The sequence below is a fragment of the Rhinoderma darwinii genome, chromosome 7 (assembly GCF_050947455.1).
Source record: "Rhinoderma darwinii isolate aRhiDar2 chromosome 7, aRhiDar2.hap1, whole genome shotgun sequence".
Classification (NCBI taxonomy): domain Eukaryota; kingdom Metazoa; phylum Chordata; class Amphibia; order Anura; family Rhinodermatidae; genus Rhinoderma; species Rhinoderma darwinii.
This window is the reverse complement of record NC_134693.1, coordinates 34,893,422-34,917,849: the sequence shown is the minus strand read 5'-3', so window position 1 is coordinate 34,917,849 and position 24,428 is coordinate 34,893,422. Positions and strand designations below refer to the sequence as shown.

General features: G+C 41.5%; 2 protein-coding genes across 2 annotated transcripts in view; one reads left to right on the top strand and one right to left on the bottom strand.

The window, feature by feature from the left end:
• The window catches only part of CNN3 (calponin 3), a 28,230-nt gene extending 21,885 nt beyond the window's left edge, over positions 1-6,345 (top strand). The window contains exons 5-7 of the mRNA XM_075833166.1: positions 872-988; positions 3,120-3,266; positions 3,480-6,345. Of these exons, the coding sequence (XP_075689281.1) occupies positions 872-988; positions 3,120-3,266; positions 3,480-3,827 (612 nt within the window). The 3' untranslated portion in view covers positions 3,828-6,345. The remainder of the gene's footprint in view (positions 1-871; positions 989-3,119; positions 3,267-3,479) is intronic.
• A 6,348-nt stretch (positions 6,346-12,693) lies between these two features.
• Positions 12,694-24,428, bottom strand: part of SLC44A3 (solute carrier family 44 member 3) — an 86,888-nt gene continuing 75,153 nt past the window's right edge. The window contains exons 14-16 of the mRNA XM_075833165.1: positions 16,201-16,338; positions 15,632-15,868; positions 12,694-13,247 (exon numbers count right to left, since the gene is read on the bottom strand). Coding sequence (XP_075689280.1) covers positions 13,143-13,247; positions 15,632-15,868; positions 16,201-16,338 — 480 coding nt within the window. The 3' untranslated portion in view covers positions 12,694-13,142. The remainder of the gene's footprint in view (positions 13,248-15,631; positions 15,869-16,200; positions 16,339-24,428) is intronic.

Sequence of the window (24,428 nt, the reverse complement as noted above, 5' to 3'; positions counted from 1 at the left end):
GAGAGGTTCTGCAACATCTTGGGTCATCATTATGCGGTTCAGCAGCATACTAAAGCTCCCGTGAAGGGAGCGCTGCATGCCACCGTTTTTAACATAAACCTCCGCGTTTCCTCTTCGAGCATTTCTGCAGGAGCTAGACTTTGTATTATGTGGCTCATTGCCTCAGCTACTGCAGAACCTCTACTAAAAGATAATGGGAGGCTCAAGTCAGTCACTTGCTATGAAATGATATCAAGCATGTGATCAATACGGAGGAAGCTGTAGTGGAGCATGGAGTAGTCTGCCCCTAGTGTGAGATGGCAGCATGACACGGGTTCTAGTGATCTTATCGCTCACTATTATATAACTGATCGGAATGTGTTTGTGGCTGAAAGTCCTCCTTGGATCCGCTCCCAGTGTGCACAGGGTTCTTGCACAGTCCTTAGACCTATCGCTGGCTCGCTGAAGAATTCATCACTTCCTTGTAAGTCCTGAAGACTGTGCATATCCCACTCCGTCCAAACCAAGAATGTGCTTCACGTAATTGTAACGTTTATTATCCTGAAGCAGAAGATGAGACGTGTGATAACGTATTCTAAAGTGAAGCTCCACCTTAAAGAAGAAACGTGGGTTTTGCTTAAATAGCAGTTCCCCAAAGTTGTTGTAATTAAGAAGCATTCACCACCTGCCAATCCAATACACGATATTAATGGGATGATCCTGTGGCTTCAAAGAAGAATAAAATATTGAATTGTTACTTAAGCAATTCCCTTGTATAGGCTTTTTTTTTTTTACGTTTCACTGTAAATATGTGGCTTCTTAACATGTTTGTCCTTTTTTGGGGGGGGGGGGGGGGGTTTGTATTCACCAAAAATAACTTTTTTTTCCCTAGGCCAAAACAAAAGGCTTCCACACCACAGTAGACATTGGTGTCAAGTATGCAGAGAAGCATAGGAGACAGTTTAATGAAGATAAACTAAAAGCTGGTCAGAGTGTCATTGGCTTACAGGTAAGATCGCGATGTGTGACGTGTCTTGTCTGACATCGCTGCACTCCTCAGTATCTAACGGCTTCTTCACTGACGGCTTCTCCATGTAGACTACACTTATATCGGTCTTTCCGTTGTTCTGCTCTGTCGTAGGAGCAGAACAACGAAAAAGAGAAAATTTGACGTGCTGGATCCGTCGCATGACTGACGCCAACGGCGCCCGATGGAACCTTTGACTTTTTTTTTTTTCCTCAGTATTTTGGACTGGATGTGTGATTGAGGCTCCCAATGTAGCCCCGGACGCAGATGTGAACAATCCTTAGCTCATTTACTGCTGCCGATACATGTCATGCTCTTGGTCTAAGACACCTGTCAATTCGGTTATTCTGCATTCAAAATTGTGACTTACTATGCAAATATTTGAGGGCCAGACCGCTTTCGTGTTTTTTTTTTTTGTGCATATAGCATATGTAGGTCTTCTGTGATAATGATGCATGCTACGTCTACTGAAAGGGGCGACCACTTAATTTTTATTTTCCCAAATGTGCTGGAAAAAGCCACATGAAGTCACTTACCCATATAATGTCCTTAGAAGATCTGCGCCAATGTCTCGCTTCGTAAAGTGCTGGCCCCTTTGTTTAGTCCAATCTTCATCACTGATGGAGGGTATCTTACCAGACACGTACATCAGCGGCCACATTTGAATAACGCTGCCTACTGCATGGGAAACCAGCGCATATGCGGTTCTGTGTGTAGCGTCGTTCTAAGGTAAGATATCCCATGTTGGGTCCGGAGCAGAGTAGTCCGTGATTTAGTTTGGCCTAAACAAGGGGGCGGCACTATACTAATCGAGACATCCGCGCAAAGCTTCTGTGACATTTATATGGTTAAGTGATTTTGTGCCATTACCAGCACATTTGGGAAAATAAAGCTAAAGTGGCTATCCCTTTAATTATACCATTATTTAAAGTGTACCCCTGGACAAAAATGAAAACTTCAGTCCTCGTATGACCTAATTGTGAAGTCTTTCTGTTCAGAAAAACGGGAACCTTTCAGAATGGAAACCATTAGCAAAGTATCCGTCAATATTGAGATGAATAGTAATGCAAACAGAAGCCATGGTTTCCATTTGCCTTTCCATTGATAGTTTCCTCTGCTGTAAAGGTCTGACGGAACCCATCAACGGAAACCGAATATCTGATGTGAACAGGCCCCAACAGACTCCTGATGACGAATGACAATAGAAACACCTAGGGTCACAGTGTGGTACTGGCTAGGGAGTTTTTTTTTTTCTTTTAGGGGAATAGGGAGCACCGCTTTGCTTCTACTAAGGCTTTAGTGCAAGAGCCTCTACAGGGTTTTAATAGGTTTTCTCAATATATCCCCTCTGTAAGGACCAAACGCCGAACATTTTAGCGTGCATGGTTTTATTCAGCCTATGATTTTAGATATTTAAAAATGTCCAAGATTAGTGCAGCTCAGGCTGAATTTAGTGTTTTATCAATTAGTTTATTAAGTTTTAATTCTGTAAAGTTGACCTTGATTGGTCGGTTTTTAATCCGTGTGGAAAGGTCCTAGGAGGGCTCTAGGGAAGTCACAGATTGCAGATCCTTGAGCAGCTTCACTCAAATAGTTGTTTGTTTTGGCATTAAACCTATTTTCATAACTCGTATCATGTCCCTGTGACACATCCTGGTGTTTTCTTGCTCGTCCCTGAGCGACTTCTTTAGTGTCTGATCCATTTGTGACTGGTTGTTGAGGGAAGATTGGAAGATATTTCATATTAACAGGTTATTCGACAGGTAAACCATACTTCAGCCTGTTAATATCCTTCTGTACTGGAAACATTGAAAGTAAATACGAGAGCACTGATACATTTCAGTCGTCACATGTCCCAGTACTTTGTTTTTTAATAACACAGAATATTTCCAAAGATTTCAGTGCTGACTAACATCGGCCGTCACCCTATAAGTGCGGAGGGTTTCTGCAGGTTACCATCAGGCTTTATCGTCTCTGTGCATTTCACACTTTGTCCCCTTGCAGCTTCCAGGAAAGGACTAGTTCTGGATTACCTAGTAGCTTTTAGTACCTGCCGCCTGATGTATGTTGATATAAATAATCATTTATAGCCTTTTTATGCTTTTGGTTGCAGATGGGAACCAACAAATGTGCAAGTCAAGCCGGTATGACGGCCTACGGTACCAGAAGACATCTGTATGACCCAAAGATGCAGACTGACAAACCATTCGATCAGACCACTATAAGCTTACAGATGGGGACAAACAAAGGGGCCAGTCAGGTAAATGACTTTCTGACTCAAATGGTTTTTTATAATAAGAAATTGCATAGGGGCACAGATTCGGTGCATATCTGATACATGCATTGATTCCCCCACTGCCCTTGCCCTCTGAGGCCGTGAACTTCTTCTTTTCTCTCCATCTTACTAGACAAATGCTATCAGGGGTTTCAAATAACTTTTTTTTTTTTTTTCTCTTTATTTGCCATACATCAGGCAGGCATGCTGGCACCAGGAACAAGACGAGATATCTACGATCAGAAAGGAACTCCGCAACCATTGGACAGCTCCACAATTTCATTACAAATGGGCACTAATAAAGTGGCATCTCAGAAAGGGATGAGTGTGTATGGCCTTGGGCGGCAAGTGTACGACCCAAAGTACTGCGCTGCCCCCACAGAACCCATCATACACAATGGCAGCCAAGGAACCGGCACAAACGGCTCAGAAATCAGCGACAGCGATTACCAGGCAGAGTATCCTGACGAATACCCAGGGGAGTACCCAGATGATTATCCTAGAGATTATCATGGGCAGTACAGTGACCAGGGCATAGATTATTAGAGATTAGTCTACTCCGTATTAGTTCCTTTATTTTATTCAATGAAGACCAAGCTAGCCTTGTGTAATTTTATGTCTTCCTTTTAAACACTACTATGCTTTAATATGGAAAGAAAATTTGCCTTATGTACATTCCTTTTTTTCAATCTGCCTTTTGTATCCCTAGTTGCCTTCTAGTGCGGAGACTGAGGTTGTTCTGCAGCGTTACCAAGGATTGTGTATGAAGTAAAAAGGAATACTGTGAATAATGAAGGGAGATTTTGTACAGTTATGTTTTATTACATATCGTGATACACGCTAGGATCATGCAATCCCACAGTGCTTTGCACACTTTTTTTTTTAGATTACCTTTTGTTTTATCACCTATAGTATGAATGTGGTGCCATCATGTAGATGGTAGCCATTATGTGGGCGGAGTCATGCGAATGCAGCCTAATAGTAGAAAAGTGCCATGATACCCATATGTAGCTTTCTTCCCGGTGACTTACTAGATTGATTCATTTATTCAGCTGTACAACATGGCTTCCTCTACATTTAATGGCCCACAACACAAGCGTTATCTTAAAGGAAAACGGTCGGCGGTTTTGAGGCCTCAAAACTGCAGAGAGCGTGATATAAAGGAGGGGAAGGCAATTTTAAATTTACCGATGTTTGATTCCCCCCCCCCCCGGGATGGCGGTCGTAAGTGTCAGTCTGCTTTGATTGGCCGCTAGAGCCGTCAATCAGGAGACCGCTAGAGCTGTCACTCAGAGCAGAGGACTTGCATAAATTCCTGCTTTAGTGGCACTTGACTTGCAATTGGCACCCCAGGGGAATCTAACAATTTTCTTGGACGTGCAACTTTCATGAGGGGAAAAGGGTATGTTTAAAATGCCGTCTTCCTCCCCTATATCCGCCTGTCAGCAGTTTGGAGACCTCCTAAAACTGCTGACAGATTTAATCTAAGACTATGTATGTAAATCAGGGCGGTATAGGACACAGAGAAATTCACAATGCATTCCCATTTTATATTGTGTGACCAGTGCGGACATTCATTAAAGGGTTGTAAAGTAGAAAGCTTGTTGAGTGAACTGAAGCAGGTTCTGTCATTTACATGGACGATCATTTTTCATACCCTTATGAGACTTCATTCTTCAGTGTTTGTGGTGAATATCTGTACTTAAAAAGCCATAACTCAAAGGAAAAGCCGCCTAGAAACATTGCCACACAAGTAATCCTGATGCTTGTATATATGTATATTTTGAATCTTGCACAGTTCACCACAAACAATGTACAATACACAAACTCGTGTATCAAAACTGTTCCACATAACCCTATTCCCCATAGCAGCCAATCATATCCGCTTTCATTTCCAAAACTGCACTAGCAAAATTCAAGCTGAAAGGACTGGTTACTATGGACAGGGACCATTTTGATATAGGCTGAGGCTCCCCGGGAACTCTGGCAAGGTTTAGTTTTTTTCTTTTTTTAGTTTGCTTCTCAGTGATCTTATTCTGGATATACTGGAAGAATTCTTACCTTGTTGCCGAGTTAATATCAGAATATTTTTATTTAGAAACTGGATTTTTCACAACCTCAGATACTGTAGGTTGACAGGATGTTAATAAAGGGGGTGCATTATATATACACATTCCTATTCATACAAAAGTGCCAGTAGGGGGCAGATTTCAATGTCTTCATCACCAGGAAAACTGTCTTATGTTGCCAAGAGACATTTTGTCTAGTTATTTTGAGCTTCTCTCCTATAGTGTATGCACGTTCCATTGGTAGCTGACATTGTTCCGAACAGGTCAGATTCTAATTCTGCTCCAGTGTAAGCCTAGTATTAATCTAGCATGCAGGTTATTATGGAAGTACTTGTTTGGCATCTTATTCTGTGCTACAATATTCTAGTGGGCTGTAGATTTCATGCTTCATACTAAAAGCCGATCTGGAAATGAAGGACTCGGTCAAGCCACAATGTGTGGTCACAACTTCCTAGTGCAGTCCATACAATGACCACCTACATAGACTAAGGAGATTTATTGCATTCTCAGTACAGCCACAATGAAAAGTTGGAATGTGCCGGGCATCTCACCCGTACACACAACACTGTAGAATGGAAGGTCATGTTCCAGCTTGGCAGGTTGGCATGATTTAAGGTTGACAGGTGAAGGACCACATTCTCAGTGATGTAGAACATGTAGAATAGTTTCCTCTTGATGCTGCTGTGCCAGAGTTGGCAAGAAAATCCTGCGCTTTTTTTTAATCCACTCTGAAATGCTTAACTTGTCTCTTAAAGGGGAGTGTCTTCAAAAATCTAGGACCATGCAGATGTCTTAATTTCTCCACGGCTCCGAGTTCTTACATCAGTGAGAACCTCAGCGTAAAGGATTAGAATGACTGCATTTACGATTTGTCTGTGCCATATTGTACCAATGTAGGTGAGCTTTTGTTTCTTTTATGTGTATTTATTGTCACATTTCTCAGCATAAACTGATCCCAATGTATTTTTTATAAATAAATTTTGATATTTTTTTTTTTTTCCTCAAGATTAAACTTGTTCTGGTGTTTCATTTGTTCTTGAATTTGTACTTTCTAGTTAAATTTGGCTACAATTGCCTTCATTTAAAAAAAAAAAAAAATCATTGGGAAAAAAATATATGCACAAACAGCTTGTTCTGTTATCATCCATCTCAGACTGGGGAGAGCTTGACTCGTATCTTTCACTGGGAAGGCTGCTTCGGCTCTGTTCACATCTGTAGGAGGCTCCGTTAGAAGCCTCCATCGCAGATTCTGTGATATTTTGTCTGGCAAAGCCCAACTAAACTCATTAAAGTGGACGGGTTAAGTCCGGTGCCATTGCCTTCCATCATACAAGGCATCCAGCTGCTCTGGTTTTTCATTGTTCTGCTTCTATGATGGAGCAGAACTGAGCCTTGGCACGCACGCTTGTTCCCATTCATTGCCCTGTGTAAACAGGACAAGGATCAGCCAATGAACGAGCCAACGCTCGTTCGTCGGCTGATCTCGTTTATACGGCAGGCAACGATAATCATTTCTGCTGCATGTCTCCCTGTGTAAACACGGAGATGTGCTGCCAACATGATAGAAATGGGGACGAGCGATCATAGCAACAAGCGCTTGTCCCTATACATTACTGATCATAGCTCCTTGTGATAGGAGCAAACAACAAGCTAATGGTTGATTAGTGCTCGTTTTTATGGACAATATTGGCCGTGGTAAGAGGACCTATACTGTTGTGTGTCCCTACTCACTCAATAGGACAGTGTTGGGACATGTCAATTCCATAGGGGAATGGTAACACCCAGTTGTCAGTTTTATTTCTACAGGTTTGGTCCTTTTACATAAATGTGTCCAGGCTGGCGCTTCTTTGTTGCTGTAACTATATGGAAGTTTCTAGCTGATCCTTTTGGCCTTCGATGTAAATGAATGAATTTCTGGTATGTCAGGAATGCTCTTGCACAAATACAGCGGGCTTATATAAAAATAAACCTACCTCAGATTTTATAGCCATGGATAATGCTATTTGTGTCCATCAGCAAGAATCCTTAGGAAACTTGGCAATCTGTTCCTTATGTAAAATGTATGAGCCCGTGCAAATACTTGTTCATCCGAGAGCTGAAGAGAACGTCTGCTAGGAATGTCAGTCAGTACACGGAGGCTCAGTGGGGAGACGTGAAACTTCTATCACAATTACTGTAAATGTTGGAGGATGTAGAATAGAACAATATGTGTTACATGTCCAAGGATGGGTACTGCCCCTTTTAGTTGGCAGTGGGTGAAATGTCAACTTACTAACAGGTGTACACCAATGGTCTAGCCATTAGCAGTTGGGTGGGTTGTATTGAAGTTCTGGCACAAACTATTCATCAGGAACTTTATGCATTTTGTTTCCATGGCCAAGCAGCCACATACCAGCCAGATCTCATCATGTAGGCAATGCCCACTGACTTTGGAGCAGGGCATACACGGCACACAGGGTTGTGCAGTAAGGACAGTTCTGCTCATTGTGTGTGAGTACATCAGACAGGACTTGACAAGGGTATTAAAGGGCATGTCACTACATGGAGGGATTAGATTTGTGTACTCCTGCCTGTACCTACTGGAGTGCAGTGTGATCACTCCGGATGTTTTTGCCTACATACAACACTTGAGATGCAGGTATTTCTGTGGTGTTTTAACTACGTTTCAATGTTGTAAAGCAGAAAAAAAAAATGCACTTCTAAATTTCCTTTTAGGATTTTGGAGGTGTGTGTTTTTTTTTGGGATCATTCATCAGTAAAATCTGCCAGAGCTTTTCTTTGACAAAGTAAAAAAACTGCAAGCCACACGGCACTTTTTCTCTGCCTCTAATTGATTTAAATTTTTTGGTGCGTTTGAGGTTCAAAAGTAGAATCTGCCCCAGATTGTTAAATAAAGCATTCTTCTCTATCAGTGAACAAAAAAAATAAAAATCTTATTCCCATTGAAATGAAGAAGCAGATTTTTTTTTTACACACTTGCAGCCACATGTGGCAGATTGTTGCAGACGTTTGACTAATCCAGGCACCTGCTGCAGAAACTATCACATTCAGATCAATTGAAATGATTTTCAGTGGTAGAAATTTATGCAGCAAAATCTGCTGCGTGTGACTGCACCCTAAGGTTTGGCTTACACAGGGTGGTTTCTGATAGTGGAAACAAGAAGGGAGATGTAAAAGTCATTATTTCATACTTATTCCTTTTAAAATCCACTTCTAGTTTTGACTATGAAAAAAACAGCATCAAACATACTGTGTGAACCTGGCCTAGTACCTGCAAATCAATTTTAGAGGTAGTCCCAAAAATCATACATTTGTCTATCCACAGGCTAGGTGATAACTTTCTAAATGCTGGTGGCACCCCCCAACCACCAATCCTCACTGCTTCACCTCTGAAACCAGACAACCCCTTTAACATCATGACTATAAAGCCATATGCACACAATGCATATTATGTGCGGTTTTGTAAACACATCTACACGGTGCAAAATTTTTCCGCATGTAACTTGACCTGCGATGCAGAGCTTGAAATTCTGAGGGTGCCAAACTATTTCCATCCCAGAATTGTATCTGATAAGTATGTGTGTATAGATATAAAAGGAATGTACCAAAACCTGCAGTGGATAATCTGTAGCTGTTTCCGCAATCAATGTAAAAACCTTATCTAAAGATGCAGCATTATGTACAGATTTTACCTGTGGGATTACATCTGGTATTGGTGTGGGTTTTTTGCATCAAAATCCATCTATGGTACAGGTTAAAAAAAAAAAAGTGCACGTAGACAACTTCATAACAGTACAATACAAAACGTTTTTTCTGATTGAGTTTATTGCCAGTGTTTGAATAGCAGATTTTCTGTTACATGTATAAAAATATTAGGGAATTGCAGTAGAAAACGTATTAGAATGATGCACTTTTTACAAGCAGCAAAGATCTGATGGGCTGCAGGACTGTGGAGAAGCTTCCTGTAAAATACAGGTTGTCATGATGTGCCGGAAGAGGTCACTGCTGTGTACTGCCATGTGCCGGCTTGGTGATAACCGCAGCAAAATAAGCCGGTATGGCAGCCCGCGTAGAGGCTGTGCTGCTGTATGTACAGAGATTTTCACCCCTAGAAGCAATGGTTCAAAGGAGAATACCTTCATACATAGGGCATGTGAAGGAGCGTGCTAATATTGCTTTCCGGAATACAACAGGAAAAGAAAAGGAAAAAAGCCTGAGGCATCTACTCTTCCTCCGTATGCCACAGATATCTCTCGAAACACTATTACGGCTCTGTACATAACAGCCTTAAAACCTGTGGAAACCTTTGAATGTTTATTATTTTAATTGTCTTTTATTACATTTCTTGCAGAAGCTGTATCGTTCTCTCAGTCGATTCTGTCAGTTCAGCTAAGCTGACGGCTCGGCTGAGAGCAGGTCCAGCGTGTCTCTGACACAAAGGATTCATCTAATATCAATCACATCGAAGTTAGAACTGATGGAATTGGCTGAGAGGGAATGATACAGCTATGTATACAGGAAACCAGCTCTATCGTAAAAATTTTTTTTTTTTTAATAACTCAATTTGAGTGCTTAAAATTACAAAACACATTGATTCAATAATAATTAAAAAAAAACATTCAAAGGTGTACATAGCCTTTAAGGCTGGATTTCCACATTGTGTATTTTCTGCAGATTTTGATTATTTTTTTAGCAAAAGCCAGAAGTGGATCTGGGATGTAGACCTAATGCACACGACCGTGAATACAGAGGATACAGGGATGCACTACAGAAGTTTTTTTTTGCGGATAAATAGACTGCAAATACAGACAACTGATCAGTGGTTTTGATGGCCAAATCACCATGGTGCATTAGGCCTAAGTTCCTCCTTTATATTTGCCATTCCTTTTAAAATCACTTCTGGTTTTGGCTTAAAACTCTGCATGAAATACGCGATGTGTAAATCCAACCTAATACGACTATGTGCATAAGGCCTATAGCTGGATTCACACGAGCGTGTTCGGTCCGTGATATACGGTCCTTATGTCGGCCGCATTTCCTGGACCGAATACACTGCAGAGTCCCCGCCTCTCCGTAGAACTACTGTCCCATACTGAAAACATGATTACAGTACGGGACAGTTGTCCCACAGCGAGGCAGGGACTCCTAGCGTCGTACAGAACTATGATGCTAGGAGCCCGGCTCCCTGTAAATGTGGCCGACATACAGACCGTATATCACGGACCGAACACGCTCGTGTGTGAGGCTCCCAAGAGTCAGTGCCCACTGGGTAGTCAGAATACAGGCTGCTTCTAATCCAGGGGTGGGCAAACTTTTTGACTCGCGGGCCACAATGGGTTCTAAAATTTGACAGAGGGGCCGGGCCAGGAGCATTTGGAGGGAGTGTTTGGGCCGGATATACTAAAGCATTAAATGTAGTGTGTGCAAACCTCATAGCACAGTAAGAACACTACAACCCAATTTATTAACTGTCTTTCAAATGTGAAAAATAGCCCTTATCAGTTAATAAATTTGTCTCAAGGAATATGCAAGATATGGCATTTACATACTATTTCGCAGATACTGGGAGGAGGAAATGTAAATAGATTAAAATAACATACGCACTGTGATTTATCAAGAAAAAAGTTCTGTTGACTCTGTAAATTAGCTGCCAACCTCTGAGCAGTAGCCGCCCGTTCTTGTGTTGACTGCTTGCTAGCATAGTTTGCATGCTTCGTGGCAAAGTGACGGCTGATATTGTACTCTTTGAAAACCGAAGGGCTTAATGGTGACGTGAAACGAAGTGAAAATTAAAGTGAAATAAAGAGAAATACGCGCCACATTAACCCCTTAATGACCGGGCCATTTTGCACGTTAATGACCAAGGATTATTTTTTGTTTTTTCATGGTCGCATTCCAAGAGTCGTAACTTTTTTTTTATTACGTCGACATAGCCGTATAAGGGCTTGTTTTTTGCGGGACGAGTTGTATTTTGTAATTGCACCATTTTTAGATGCTTACAATATATTGATTAACTTTTATTAACTTTATTTTAGGAGAGAATTGAAAATAAGCAGCTATTCCAGCATTAATTTTCACGTTATAAATTTACGCCGTTTACTATGCAGCGTAAATAACATGTTACCTTTATTCTACGGGTCGGCACGATTACGAGGATACCAAATATGTAAAGGTTTTATATGTTTTCCTATGTTTGCACAATAAAAACCCTTTTAGAAAAAAATTACTTGTTTTTGCATCGCCGCGTTCCAAGAGCCGTCATTTTTTTATTTTTCCGTCGATGTGACCGTATGTGGGCTTGATTTTTGCGGGCCAATGCGTAGTTTTCATTAGTACTATTTTGGGGTACATAGGACTTATAGATTAACTTTTATTTTATTTTTTATGGGGGGAATGGGAGAAAAGAGAGAATTTTGCCGTTGTTTTTTGCGGGTTTTTTGGACGCCGTACATCCGGCGGTTTCATTAATGTGTTCATTTTATTGGTCAAGTTGTTATGATCGCGGGGATACCATATATGTGTATGTGTGATTTGTTTTGACACTTTTACTGAATAAAACCACTTTTTGGGCAAAAAAAGTAGTTTTATTTGATTTTGACTGTAATTATTTTATTTTTTTTCAACAAACTTTATTTAACTGATTGACATTTTTTTTTTAAGTCCCACCAGGGGACTTCACTATGCGATGTGCCGATCGCATATATAATGCTTTGGTATACTTAGTATACCAAAGCATTATTGCCTGTCAGTGTAAAACTGACAGGCAACCTGTTAGGTCATGCCTCCGGCATCGCCAAACAGGCAGTTGCGGAAGACAGACCTGGGGGTCTTTGTTAGACCCCCGGCTGTCATGGAAACCCGACGGCGACCCGCGATTTGTTTGCGGGGGCGCCGATCGGGTGACAGAGGGAGCTCCCTCCCTCTGTCAAACACATTAGATGCCGCTGTCACTATTGACAGCGGCATTTAATGGGTTAAACTGCCGGAATCGGAGCGCGCTTCGATTCCGGCAGTTGCAGCAGGAGCCAGGCTGTGTATAACAGCCGTGCTCCTGCCGCTGATCGCGTGGGTACACTTGCAGTACCCGCGCCATCACAGGACGGATATATCCGTCCTCCTGCGCGAACTAGCAGCTGCTGAGGACGGATATATCCGTCCTTCGGCGTAACAACGGTCAATGTGTTTTGAGTGCGCCATCTATTGGGAAAACGTGGGCATTGCAGGGAAAGGGGAAAAAAAAAGGAGGTTTTTACTATGATTTGGACAAGTTCGGCGGGCCGGATTAAAAAGCCTAACGGGCCGTATGTGGCCCGCGGGCCGTAGTTTGCCCATGTCTGTTCTAATCTATTGATGCTCCGGAGAACAATTGCAGGGATTTGCATACTGATATTTTATGAAAGAACTGAATACATATCAATCCCATAATATCAAGTTAAGTGGCTCCAGAGGGGAGATTAAAAAAAAACGTTTTGTAAAAAATGTGAAGTTCTAGGTTGTAGCGGAAAATATATTAAACCTCATATAATAGTTTGTGTCTCTATACTGCAGTTCTATGTATGTACCATACTAAGCAGCGCTGAAATGCACACTGGACACAGTTCTTCAGTCTCTCGTCTTTCCATAAGAGCACAGTAACGTAAAACAAATGAAAATGGATTTTAACATGTAGATCCATCAATACCTTCAACTCCTGTTCAGTGAGAGAAGACCCTGGCACTGCCTCCCAATATCCAGTGTTCCGTGCACTCGGCCACGTTTGTTTTGGCGTTCGATGATCCGCCATGCGTCATGTTTAGTCTGCTCTCGCTATTGGACGTAGTTCTGTACCATCCTCCCCGTTCTGCACTGGTCTGTTTTTTAACATCTCAGGGTCACAGTTGCTTTGATGTATTAAGGTCTGCAGGATACAAAACACTCTACATTACTGTATACTGAACAGACGGATAATCTACAGAACACAAATGTAACAGAAACTAAAGGGGGATTCCCACAGAGTGGCCTATCAACAGACTATTCCAGAAATGTCTAAGCCAGGGGTGGAAAACCCCCACCTATCAGTGTCACTTTCTTATTACGTTATTAAGGCTATGTACCTTTTAGACATTTTTATTATAAAAAAAAATGTCAAAGTTGTCCGTCAACTGTGACAGAACCTGTGATGGAAAACTTGGCTTAAAGGCTATGTACACTTTTGAAATAGTTTTTTTTTCTTATATAAAAATGTTTGGTGACACTTTTAAAATACTTTTTATTAAAATTTATTTTCACTTTTTGAGATACAGCTGCTTTGTATCCTGTATATCAAGCAGCTGTATTTCGCGGTCAGGTCAGCAGGACTGACGTGTTCAATGAAAGCAGCTCCTGCGTTATGAACTTAGATGTGATCGATTGCAGCTGGACCCGCTGTTACTGAACCCGTCAGTCCTGCTGACCTGACAGATACAGGTTTCAGCGCTATACACAGCTGCTCTGTATACAGCATACAAAGCAGCTGTATCCCAAAAAGTAAACTTTTTAATAACAAAGTATTTTGAAAGTTACACCAATAGCCTTTAAATGAATGCCACAGTTTACAGAGACTGATTTAATATTTAATTTTAACAGGGTTCTCAGCTGTGTTTCTTTACACATATACATTTCTGCAGGACAAGACTGTATAAATCCATCTTCATTTTGTGGCCCATAAGGGCAACTTTGTCTTGCAGAAATGTGTGAATTTAATGGCTTCGTACAGAATTAGAAAAACATTGATATTTCCAAAAACAGCGCCACACCGGTCTGGTATCGCAGCTCAGCTTCTTTGAAGTGAATGGGGCTGAACTGCAATACTACACACAACCTGTGGACAGGTGCGGTGCTGTTTTTAGGAGAAAGCAGCTCTGTTTTTCTAATCCCGTACAACCCCTCTAATGAATCTTTGCATACGGGGAAATTATCTCAGTATGAAAGAAACATAGCTGGGAACCCTATTACAATAGTATTGCATAAATCAGTGTATATTGAGGCCTTCAATAAAGGAATAAAACATTTAATGATAGAGACGCTTCGTGCAGATGTAGCAGACACTAAGAAGTAGCTCCTTGTAATGTTCTTATAACACGGACTAGTAATTAGACAGGTGCTGTGGTTTGGCAGTGGCCATTCAATGACTTATCCAAACACTTAAAGCTGGGGTGTATCCATTTCTGCCTCTGTGTTACACTAAGAATGTGCTCGCAGCAGGGGTTCATCCTTAAAATGTCTTTCGGAAATATTTTTGATCCACACATCCAAACATAAAATGAATAATGGCAGCCTCCACCTGAACAAACAGATAAAGTCTATCTTAAAGGCTATGTACACCTTGGTAAGCATTTTATTCATTAAAACAAATGTATTTTGTATGTTTAAGAAACGTTCAAAATCACTTTTATAAAACATTTTTTTTTTTACTTTTTACAGCTTCTATGTACAATGTATACATAGAAGCTGCATCAATCTCTCTCAGCCGAATTTGTCAGTTCAGCAGAACCGACGTCTCGACTAAAAGCTGGTCCTGCGTTTATCTGACACAGGATCCACCTAATATTGATCACATCTAAGTTTATAACTTAGATGTGATGAATATTAGCTGGATCTACATGCAGGACTTGCTCTCAGCCGAGCAGTCAGTTCAGCTGGACTAACGGAATTGGCTGAAACAGAACGATACAGCTTCTACGTATACAGGATACATAGAAGCTGCATCTTAAAAAGTAAAACAATTGACAGTTGCTTAAACACACAATATACATTTACAAAATATACAAAAATTGCTTACAAAAGGTGTACATAGCCTTTAAATGGGTAATGTAGTATAGAAAAGCCCCATAGATACATAAAAGAAAGAAAAAAAAAAGACGGAGGCTGCACTGCTGCTAGGTACTCATGAAAACATCTGCCCATGTTCTGGCCTCGTTCAGGCCGATTTATGGATCTAAATCACCATCTGCATCAATATCTACATCCTAACAAGAATAGATTGTGGCAGATATGTGTATGTAGATATGTGGGCACATTGAGATGGATGGTGTCTGTGAGAAGGATAATTAAGGACAGCGCACCAAAAGCGGATGATGTCAGGAGGACCTAGCAATAGAACAGCCTCAGGCTTTTAAGCCAAGTGAGCTACTATATCAAAAACACACACTAGAAGTGATATATAAAGGCCATTAAGTGAGTCTACAACCTGTAATGGGAGTTGTAGTTTTAGGTGTCGAAATATATAAAAAAAAATCCCATAATGGTGAACAGGCCACTCACCCTGAAATCTTCATCCATGAAATACGGTTTCTCAGAAGAGCCATCGTTGGTCTCCATGTCTATTGCATAACACATGAGCAGACTGTGTACAACAGTCTCAAACAAAGACAAGAAGCTGTGTGCGACCAGATAGGCAAAGAAGGCAACCAGGAGCAAGGGTATGACCCACACATGTAATTCACGATGATAGTTGAAAGCCATAAGTCCTCCAAACACAGTGAAACACACAACAAAAACCTAAAGGAAAAGTTAAAAGATTGGATGAGTCATTTCCGGTGGCAGCGTTATTACACAATGTTGTAGTCGTTGTATTATTAGGGAATATTCATTGTGTTTATTTACCACCTTTTGTTACAATGGATATTGTGATGTCAGCTCTTCTGCCCATTGTGACGTTAACCATTGTATGAGCTTTTGTTAACTGAGGGGCCTTAGGTCTATCACTGTTAAAAGAGCCACCAAACCCTCAAACTCAAGATAGTTCACATTAATAAGTCATGATAAATACTCACTTATATATACAATGTAACAGAATGTTCTATCTGCTGCGTATAGAATGTTATGATTACCTTGCCTAGAAACATCAGGAACACCGCTGAAGATTTCAGTAATGCCACAGCGGGAGGGTTCTTCTCCATGAGAGTGTAGGCTTCTCTTGCAGATGTACATAGTGACGTTCCATTAATTACGGTCGCTGTGTAAGCATTCTAGAAGAGGGAGAGATCAAGAGGGATTAGAGGTAAGTGAAATTTTCTCAAACAGTGAATATAAACATAGCCGATCTGTTTGAGTAACCCCCGCCCGGTCCTCAGTGTGCTATCATTATATAACACTGGAGTTTTAGTATTAACCCTCTTATAGCACACACTCAAGACGCTCACTTTTACACCTAGCAGTTAGCACTGTATCAATCTGTCTTTTCAAGTAGTTCAGTAAATGTGGTGGTTGACATATGTGAAATCGCGCCTTTTTTTTTTTTTTTTTTTTTTAAGCTTCTGAGAAATTTTCAGAATAAAGGATCCACGACTAAAGGCCTTTTTACAGGGGCCAATGATCAGGCAAACGTGTGTTCATACGATCATTGCCCTATATAAACAAGGTAACGATCAGCCGATGAACAAGCGAATGCTCGCCAGATATTTAGTCTGCAGTGGCCGCTGCAGGGCAAATGTAGAATGACATGGCCGCCATTAAAATGAAAGGCCATCTATATAATGCATGGACCAGTCGAGTCCGCCAGAGCAGGAGCCACTGTTACTAGGAGGCTCTGCATTCTGTCCTCCATGTTGTCCATATGCCCAAATAGGGAATATAAAAGGGGCTATCTTCATTAGACCACCCTCTTAACCCTTAACGTGAATGTATTTTAGTCGGTAGGGAGTGGGAGTTATGGAGCGAGCTCACGGGCTGAGCCTGGTTCATGCACTAAGGGGGTCAGCTGTGTATATTGTCCGCTTAACCACTTGGATGCTGCAGTAAATAGTGACCGTGGGATCTAAACCGTTAGATATGGGGGGGAGGGTTTCTGTCACCTTACAGGTCTTCCACGACGCAATCACGGGGTGCCGATTGTTGTCATGGCAGTCTTAGGGCTTATTGAAGGCTTGCAGGTCTGCCATCAGTCCTCCTATGAAGCCCTACCGGTTGCAGGGCTTCATTAGAGGTCACTAAAAGCACAATACACTGAAATACATAAGTATTGCAGTGTGATGTACCAGCCATCTAAGGGTGAGTTCACACAGAGTTTTTTGCAGGAGGAAAAATTTGCCTCAAAATTCCGTTTGGAATTTTGAGGCAGATTTTCCTCTGCCTGCACGCCTATTTTCACTGCGTTTTTTTGCCCGGGGCCATTGAGTGCCGCGGGCATAAAAATGCAGCGAAATACGCTTTCTCTGCCTCCCATTAATGTCAATGGGAGGTCAGAGGCGTAAACGCCCGAAGATAGGGCATGTCCCTTTTTCCCGCGAACCGGTTTTTCCACTTGCGGGAAAAAACGCCTCCGCCTCCCATTGAAATCAATGGGAGGTATTTTCGGAAGTTTTGCGGCACGGTTTAAGGCCTAGTTCACACAGAGTTTTTGGCATGGTTTTTAACGTGGAAACCATGCCAAAAGAGTCAGAAAACCCCTCCCATTGATTACAATGGGAGGCAAATGCGTTTTTTTCCCGTGAGCAAGAAAAAAGCATCATGCACTTTCTTCAGACGTCTGACCTTCCATTGACATGAAACGTCTAAGTGGTTTTCGCTGCGTTTTTTACCCGCGGTGCTCAATGGCCGCGGCCAAAAAATGCAGCGAAAAATGCAGCAAAGAGGGTGCAGGAAGGTCAAAAATGTAAAGATGTTTTTAAAATTAGTTGAACAAAATTTTTGGGGTAAAAACGTAAGTTCTCAGCGTTTAAGCTTAGATACCCTGTCTACACCCCTAGGATGTGCTGGTATATGGTCAATGATCCAAAATTTTAGATCACCGACCACATAACCCGCTGAGACAAAATGTGCTGAAACAGGGAAGTCTAATTTTTTTGTTCGATTCGTAGACTTATGCTTCTTTATTCTGGCACGACATTCCTGAGTGGCTTCCCCCACATATATTAATTTGCAAGGGCACTGTAGCATGTAGATGACATGGGATGAAGAACAAGTCAAAAAAATTTAAATGTGAAAAACCCTACCATCTACTGGGTGTACAAATGTGTTACCTTTCACTAAATTGCCACAGTTCTCACAATTCAGACATGGAAAACCACCCAATTTCATGGGGGCTAATGTCCTCTTACGAGTCATTTTTAAGGATCCTACATCTGCATGCACAAGATGATCCTTCAAATTTCTCGGATGTCTAAACGCCATCCTAGGAGGACAGCCAAATTCAGGTACGGTGCTGGCTAAATTACTTAAAATATGTCACTCCCTGCGAATAATATTAGAGTCCCTGCCACTAATGTCAGAATAGGTGGAAACAAATACCAGTCTATTAGATGATTCCCGTCTACTCGTAGTCAACAGCCCATCCCTAGTCATAGTCTCAACCTTCTCTTTTGTTTCCGTAGGAGGGATTGCGGATAACGACGCTGGGCAAACTTTTTGCTCATTTCGTCCAGTCCTTGTGTTAAATGTTGCGGATCTGCTACAACTCTTTTAACCCTCAACATCTGACTAAAGGGCAGAGACTATCATCCATCGAGCGTGTTGGCTATCATACCAAAATAAGCTGTTGCGATCAGTGGCCTTACTGTAGAGATCAGTGACCAATTTGTCACCCAACCTATATACTCGGGTATCCAAAAACTGTAAACTTGTTTCTGGTGAATCCATTGTGAACTTGATATCATCATCGATGGGATTGAGAAACCCATAAAACTCAAATTGGGTCATGGTGCCAGTCCAAATCACAAATACATCATCTATGTATCTCCACCACCTACACACGTCTGAAGTGGTGGGATACATAGATATGACTATCCTCGAGGGCCGCCATGAAGATATTGGCATATGTGGGAGCCACATTAGAGCCCTTGGCGGTCCCTCTCTTCTGCACGTAAAAAGAATCGGCAAACAAAAAGTAAATCTCCGTAAGTACCACTTCAAGTAGTTTCATCAAGAACTGTATACCTTCAACTGAATATTCCGATATACAGAGGGCCTCATTAACAACACAAAGGCCCCTTGAGTGGTCGATGGAGGTGTACAAGCTGCATACGTCAAACGAGACCAAAATGATCTTACTGGTCAAAGATATCAGTGCTAAATTTAGAATAAAATCGGTGGTATCCAGAATGTACGAGGACGCAGATATGGCATAATCCCTGAGCACCCAATCAAGAAACACTGATATGGGATTAAAGATGGAACCCTTCCGCGACACAATGGGCCGCACTGGAAGTTTATTCAAACACTGGTGGATATTGGAGAGGCAGAAAATAACCGGAGTAACCAAATGTAACACCACTAGAAATTAAAATAGATCTTTATCAATGATCCCCACTGTAAGTGCCTGTTGCAAGATAAAATTAATCTTACGTTGGATCTTAAATTTGGGGTCACCAAAGACTTTTTCATAGACATTGGTGTCTTCAATTTGACCTCTAATTTCCCCTAAATATAGAGACGTGTCCATGACGACCATGGCCCCACCTTCATCGTCAGGGACACGTCACCAGAGAGGGCCTTAAGGGCTGTCACCTCCTCACTAGTCAGGTTGGGATGTAATAACGATGAATCTTCCAACTCCTTCCTCAAATCGTGTACCTTTAGTTTGACTATAGACACAAAAGCCTCAATGACTGGTTCAATAACATGAGTTTGCCACCCCAATTTAAATTCACAAGTAGATACCCTATCATGAGATACAGTATGGTCACAAAAAATCTTTAAGTTTAATCCTGTGAAAAAAAAGCATGGAGGTTTAGTTCTAATTGAAACCAGTCTATTTTGGCTGCGGGGGAAAAATGATAGCCCCTTGTTTTACAAAGTAAACTGGGTATCAGATGAAGGACGTGAGGAGATATTTACCGCAAGTTGCTCTAATTAACTCTCAGTTTCTTGATGCGTGCAGATTGCAATTGACGTCTGGTTCTTTCTGGCCTTGGATTTGAATCTCCTCCTGTGTTTCCGGCCTCCTCTCCTTGTACATCCACTATCATTCCTAAAAAAGCATCTGAGATCTCCACGGTGTCTCCCTCTGAGGTCTGAGGATGTCTTTTACCCTGCTGGGTCCCTTTGCCATGCATGACACCCTTCACAATTTTGGGATTTTTTGGCAATTATATCAATATAATCTTCGACATCACGTACCCACTTTTGTCGCTTGGTATTCTCTAGGTTAGACCTAAACTTGCCAAATGACTCGCCCCCTCCTTGTATTTCTGTAGATCCTCAGCTGGCAATAAGGATGTAAGTGACTCATCTAAAACTTGGATACGGCATTCACCTTCCCGACACTACAGCACAGCAAGCGTAATCTTGTTTGAAATGACAGTTTACAGAGTAATCTCGCAAGCTTACGCTTGCTGTGCTGCAGTGTCGGGATTGTATTAGCGAAGTGTCTGTATTCTGAATACACATCACATCCTGGCTGGAGGTAATGTATATTCATTGTCAGGACACTGCAGTAACGTTATAGCGTGTTTATGTGGCTGCACATAGAGATATAGCTATATCGGTAGTACTGTGTAAATGAATGGGGAGAAGTGTATGACGCTGATTGGTCACTGATTGGTCAGCGTCATACAGTCCTCTGTACAACGCCCACTTGGCCAAAAAGTGAAACACGCCCAGTTGTTCATTAAGAAACTCATTAGCATGAAGCGAATATAGGTCATAAGTCAAAAATGATCGTTTTTCTAAATAAAAAACACTGCTGTAATCTTCATTACAGCGCCGATCACATTATGTACAATATAGGCCACTTATAATGTGGTGACAGAGTCTCTTTAAGCAACATGATGTCGCGAGCATACTTATTGGATATCTCGCAAAACCGATGACAAAACTCCATATTGGTTGCGAAGAGGTTAGGTGTCAAATATGAACTCATACCCCGAGGGATATGGTCCACTTTAAAGTATTCACCCAAAGAGACTAGATGTAAATACACAGTGATGGCTCCCTTGGATTCAATCTCCTTTTGACATGGACAGCTGATGGTATACGGAGAAAGGAAACGTCCCCTGAGATGCCCTGCATGATCCTGTCCATGTCATCCTCCATGTATGTGAACACTGTGTGTAATGGTGCCACAGTAAAGCTTCACAAAAGAAGTAAAAATACCTATAATGGTGATTTGTGTATTTTGGCTTAATGCGCATGCTCGTGATTGGCCATGCACTGTACGGCGTCCTCTCGCGGGATGTTGCGGTTCACGCATGCGCAGTTTAGAGTAATGATCTAGCGATGTGACTCGTTTTCCTGGATACATTGTGACATGCGCAGTGGTGCTCTAGTGGAGCAGTGGCCCACAAGGAGATAGTCCATGCTGTGTATGCAGACATTAAACTGCAATTGGTTTTATTACGCACACACTTGGGTGAGTTATTAATTAATACACTTATCTTATAAATGTATATTGGATGATTTATTTCTTTGTACTAGTCCTATAATGTTTCAAATTTATATGTACGATCACCTATTGCGGTCATTATGTGTGTTTTTAATACTGTTGCTGTATATTACACTGCTTTATTTGACACATTTACACGGATTACTATTTTATTGTTAAAGACTCTGTGTCTTTATATACTTGTCATTTGGTGTGTTTCACATGCTTGAGAAAGGTCCTGCTGGACTGAAACGTTGCACTGGTGAATAAAGCGGCTATTCATTTTGGAAGTGCTGCCTCTCTGTCTGTTGTTCTTATCCTGAGGATAGGCCATACATTTTTATGGACAGGAAAACCCCCTAAAATTACTCTCTTATGGAAAATTAGACCCCCGCCCCCAAGTTATTTAACAACATATCAAAGATTTGAAAATCTGCCGTGTAAAATATCTGAGCATGTGGATAAAATGCGTAAAATCTCATCTACTTGCCTTGTACTGTAATCCGCTGCAGACTTTACCTGCACAAATCTGCAGGTAAAATCTGCAGTGAATCTGCCACATGTAACATCACCCTTAGGGCTTATTTAGACGAACGTGATATACGTCAGTCAATGCGCGTGATTTCCACGCGCCTCGCACGGACCTATATTAGTCTATGGGGCAGTGTAGACTGTCAGTGATTTTTGCGCAGCGTAAGTCCGTTGCGTAAAACTCACGACATGTCCGTTCTTTGTGCGTATTTCGCGCATCACGCACCCATTGAAGTCAATGGGTGCGTGAAAATCACGCGCACCACACGGAAGCACTTCCGTGGGACGCGCGTGATTCGCGCAACAGCAGTAAAACTATGAATGTAAACAGAAAAGCACCACGTGCTTTCTGTTTACCAACATCCAAACGGAGTGACATAATGATGGCGGCATCATACGGGGCTGACACACGGAGCGGTTAAGTGTCTTTTGCGCACGCAAAACACAGCGTTTTTTGCGTGCACAAAACGCACACGCTCGTGTGAATCCGGCCTAAGTCTGGGGCTACACGGTGACTTTGGCCACAGCACAGGTCACCCGGCCAAAAATTGCTATGTTCTATAACCTAATCCGCAAGTAATGAAAGTCAATGTGGTAGCGTTGCGACCTGTAAGTAACTGCAACACGACAGTTTGGATTTCTTGCAACGGTCATGTTGCAGCAACTTGCGCGTCACGACACAACCACATGGACTTTTATTACTTGCAATGTACGGGACATAGCGATTTGGGCCGGATGACTGGTGTCGCAAACGGCCAAACTCGCCGTGTAGCATATAGACAGACAAATGTATTTATTGAAAAAATCTTTATAGAATATATATATATAAATGAAATATGTGTCACTTGACGAGAGACCATACTGAGTGGTCCCTGGATGAAGCTCCATGATACAGCTGTCTCTAGACAGCCGTATCATGGAGCTTCTTACTGTCGGCGTGCAAGCGCTGCTGGAAGGAGCACTGTGATCGCTGTGACAGGCTGTCACATTGCTGACATGACCGGCGATCACACTGAGTGGTCTCCGGGTGAAAGCTCTGTTATATCAGCTGTCTCTAAACAGCTGTATCACAGAGCTCCTCACAGTCGGCATGTAAGCGCCGCTGTTAAGAGCAATGTGATTGTTCTGACAGGTTGTCACAACGATCACATGACCAGAGACCTGTCGCTAGACAGCTGTATCACGTAGCTAAATGGAGCGGCAAACCTGCCAACTCTGCAGGACGTTAGGGGGTTAATTGCGGACTGCCCGGACGTCTATAGTCTATGGGCGGTCCGCAACTGGTTAAAGTAATATAAAAAATAAACATAATTGGTATCGCCACGTCCGTAAAAGTCTGAACTATAACAATATAAGTTCATTTAACCAGCAGAATGAGCACTGCGAATAAACAAAAAAGAATCTTACCTCCCATAAAAATGGAATAAAAGTGATCAAAAAGTTGAAGCCCTCACACCCCTCCATCGACGGAAAAATAAAAAGTTATGGGTCTCAGAATATGGCGATACAGAACAGTTGTTTTTCTTTTTTCAAATAGTTTTTATTTTGTAAAAGTAGTAAAACGTAAAAAAAAAAATGATAGAAATTTGGTATCGCCGTATTCGAATTGACCAGAAGAATAAAGTTAACATGAAAAACAATGGAGGAATTGCTGCTTTTTCCAATTCCACCTCAAAATATTTTTTTTAAGTTTCCCAGTACTGTTGCCATTAAAAACTACAACTCGTCCTACAAAAAAAGCCCTCATATGGCTATGTCAACAGAAAAAAGGTATGGCTTTTAGAAGGCTTGGAGGGAAAAAACGAAAAGTGGCTGCGGCAGCAAAGGGTTAATGAGGAAAGATCTTTTTATGTAACACGCTGGAGTCTTATATCTGTTTATTTGAATCTAGAACAGAATGGATCACATGCAGTTCAGTACAGGGGCATGGGAAAAATGTGCAATATTAATACTCAATACCGCATGTGTTTTTATTTTTTGATATCGAATGGAAATTTTAATGGTTATGCTGGAAATGTGCATTTGATAGTCACATCGAGGATGAGCGGATAGAAATTAAAAAACATTTCATTGCTGATGTATGAGCATTTGCCTCTAAAATAAAAACAACACATTATTGTAAGCTTATAAGTTATTTATGTTAAAGGAACACTAAATATAGAAAATACAAAAAAAAATAAAAAATTACTTCTTGTATAATATCCTCCTCAGCCTTGATCCTATATACGG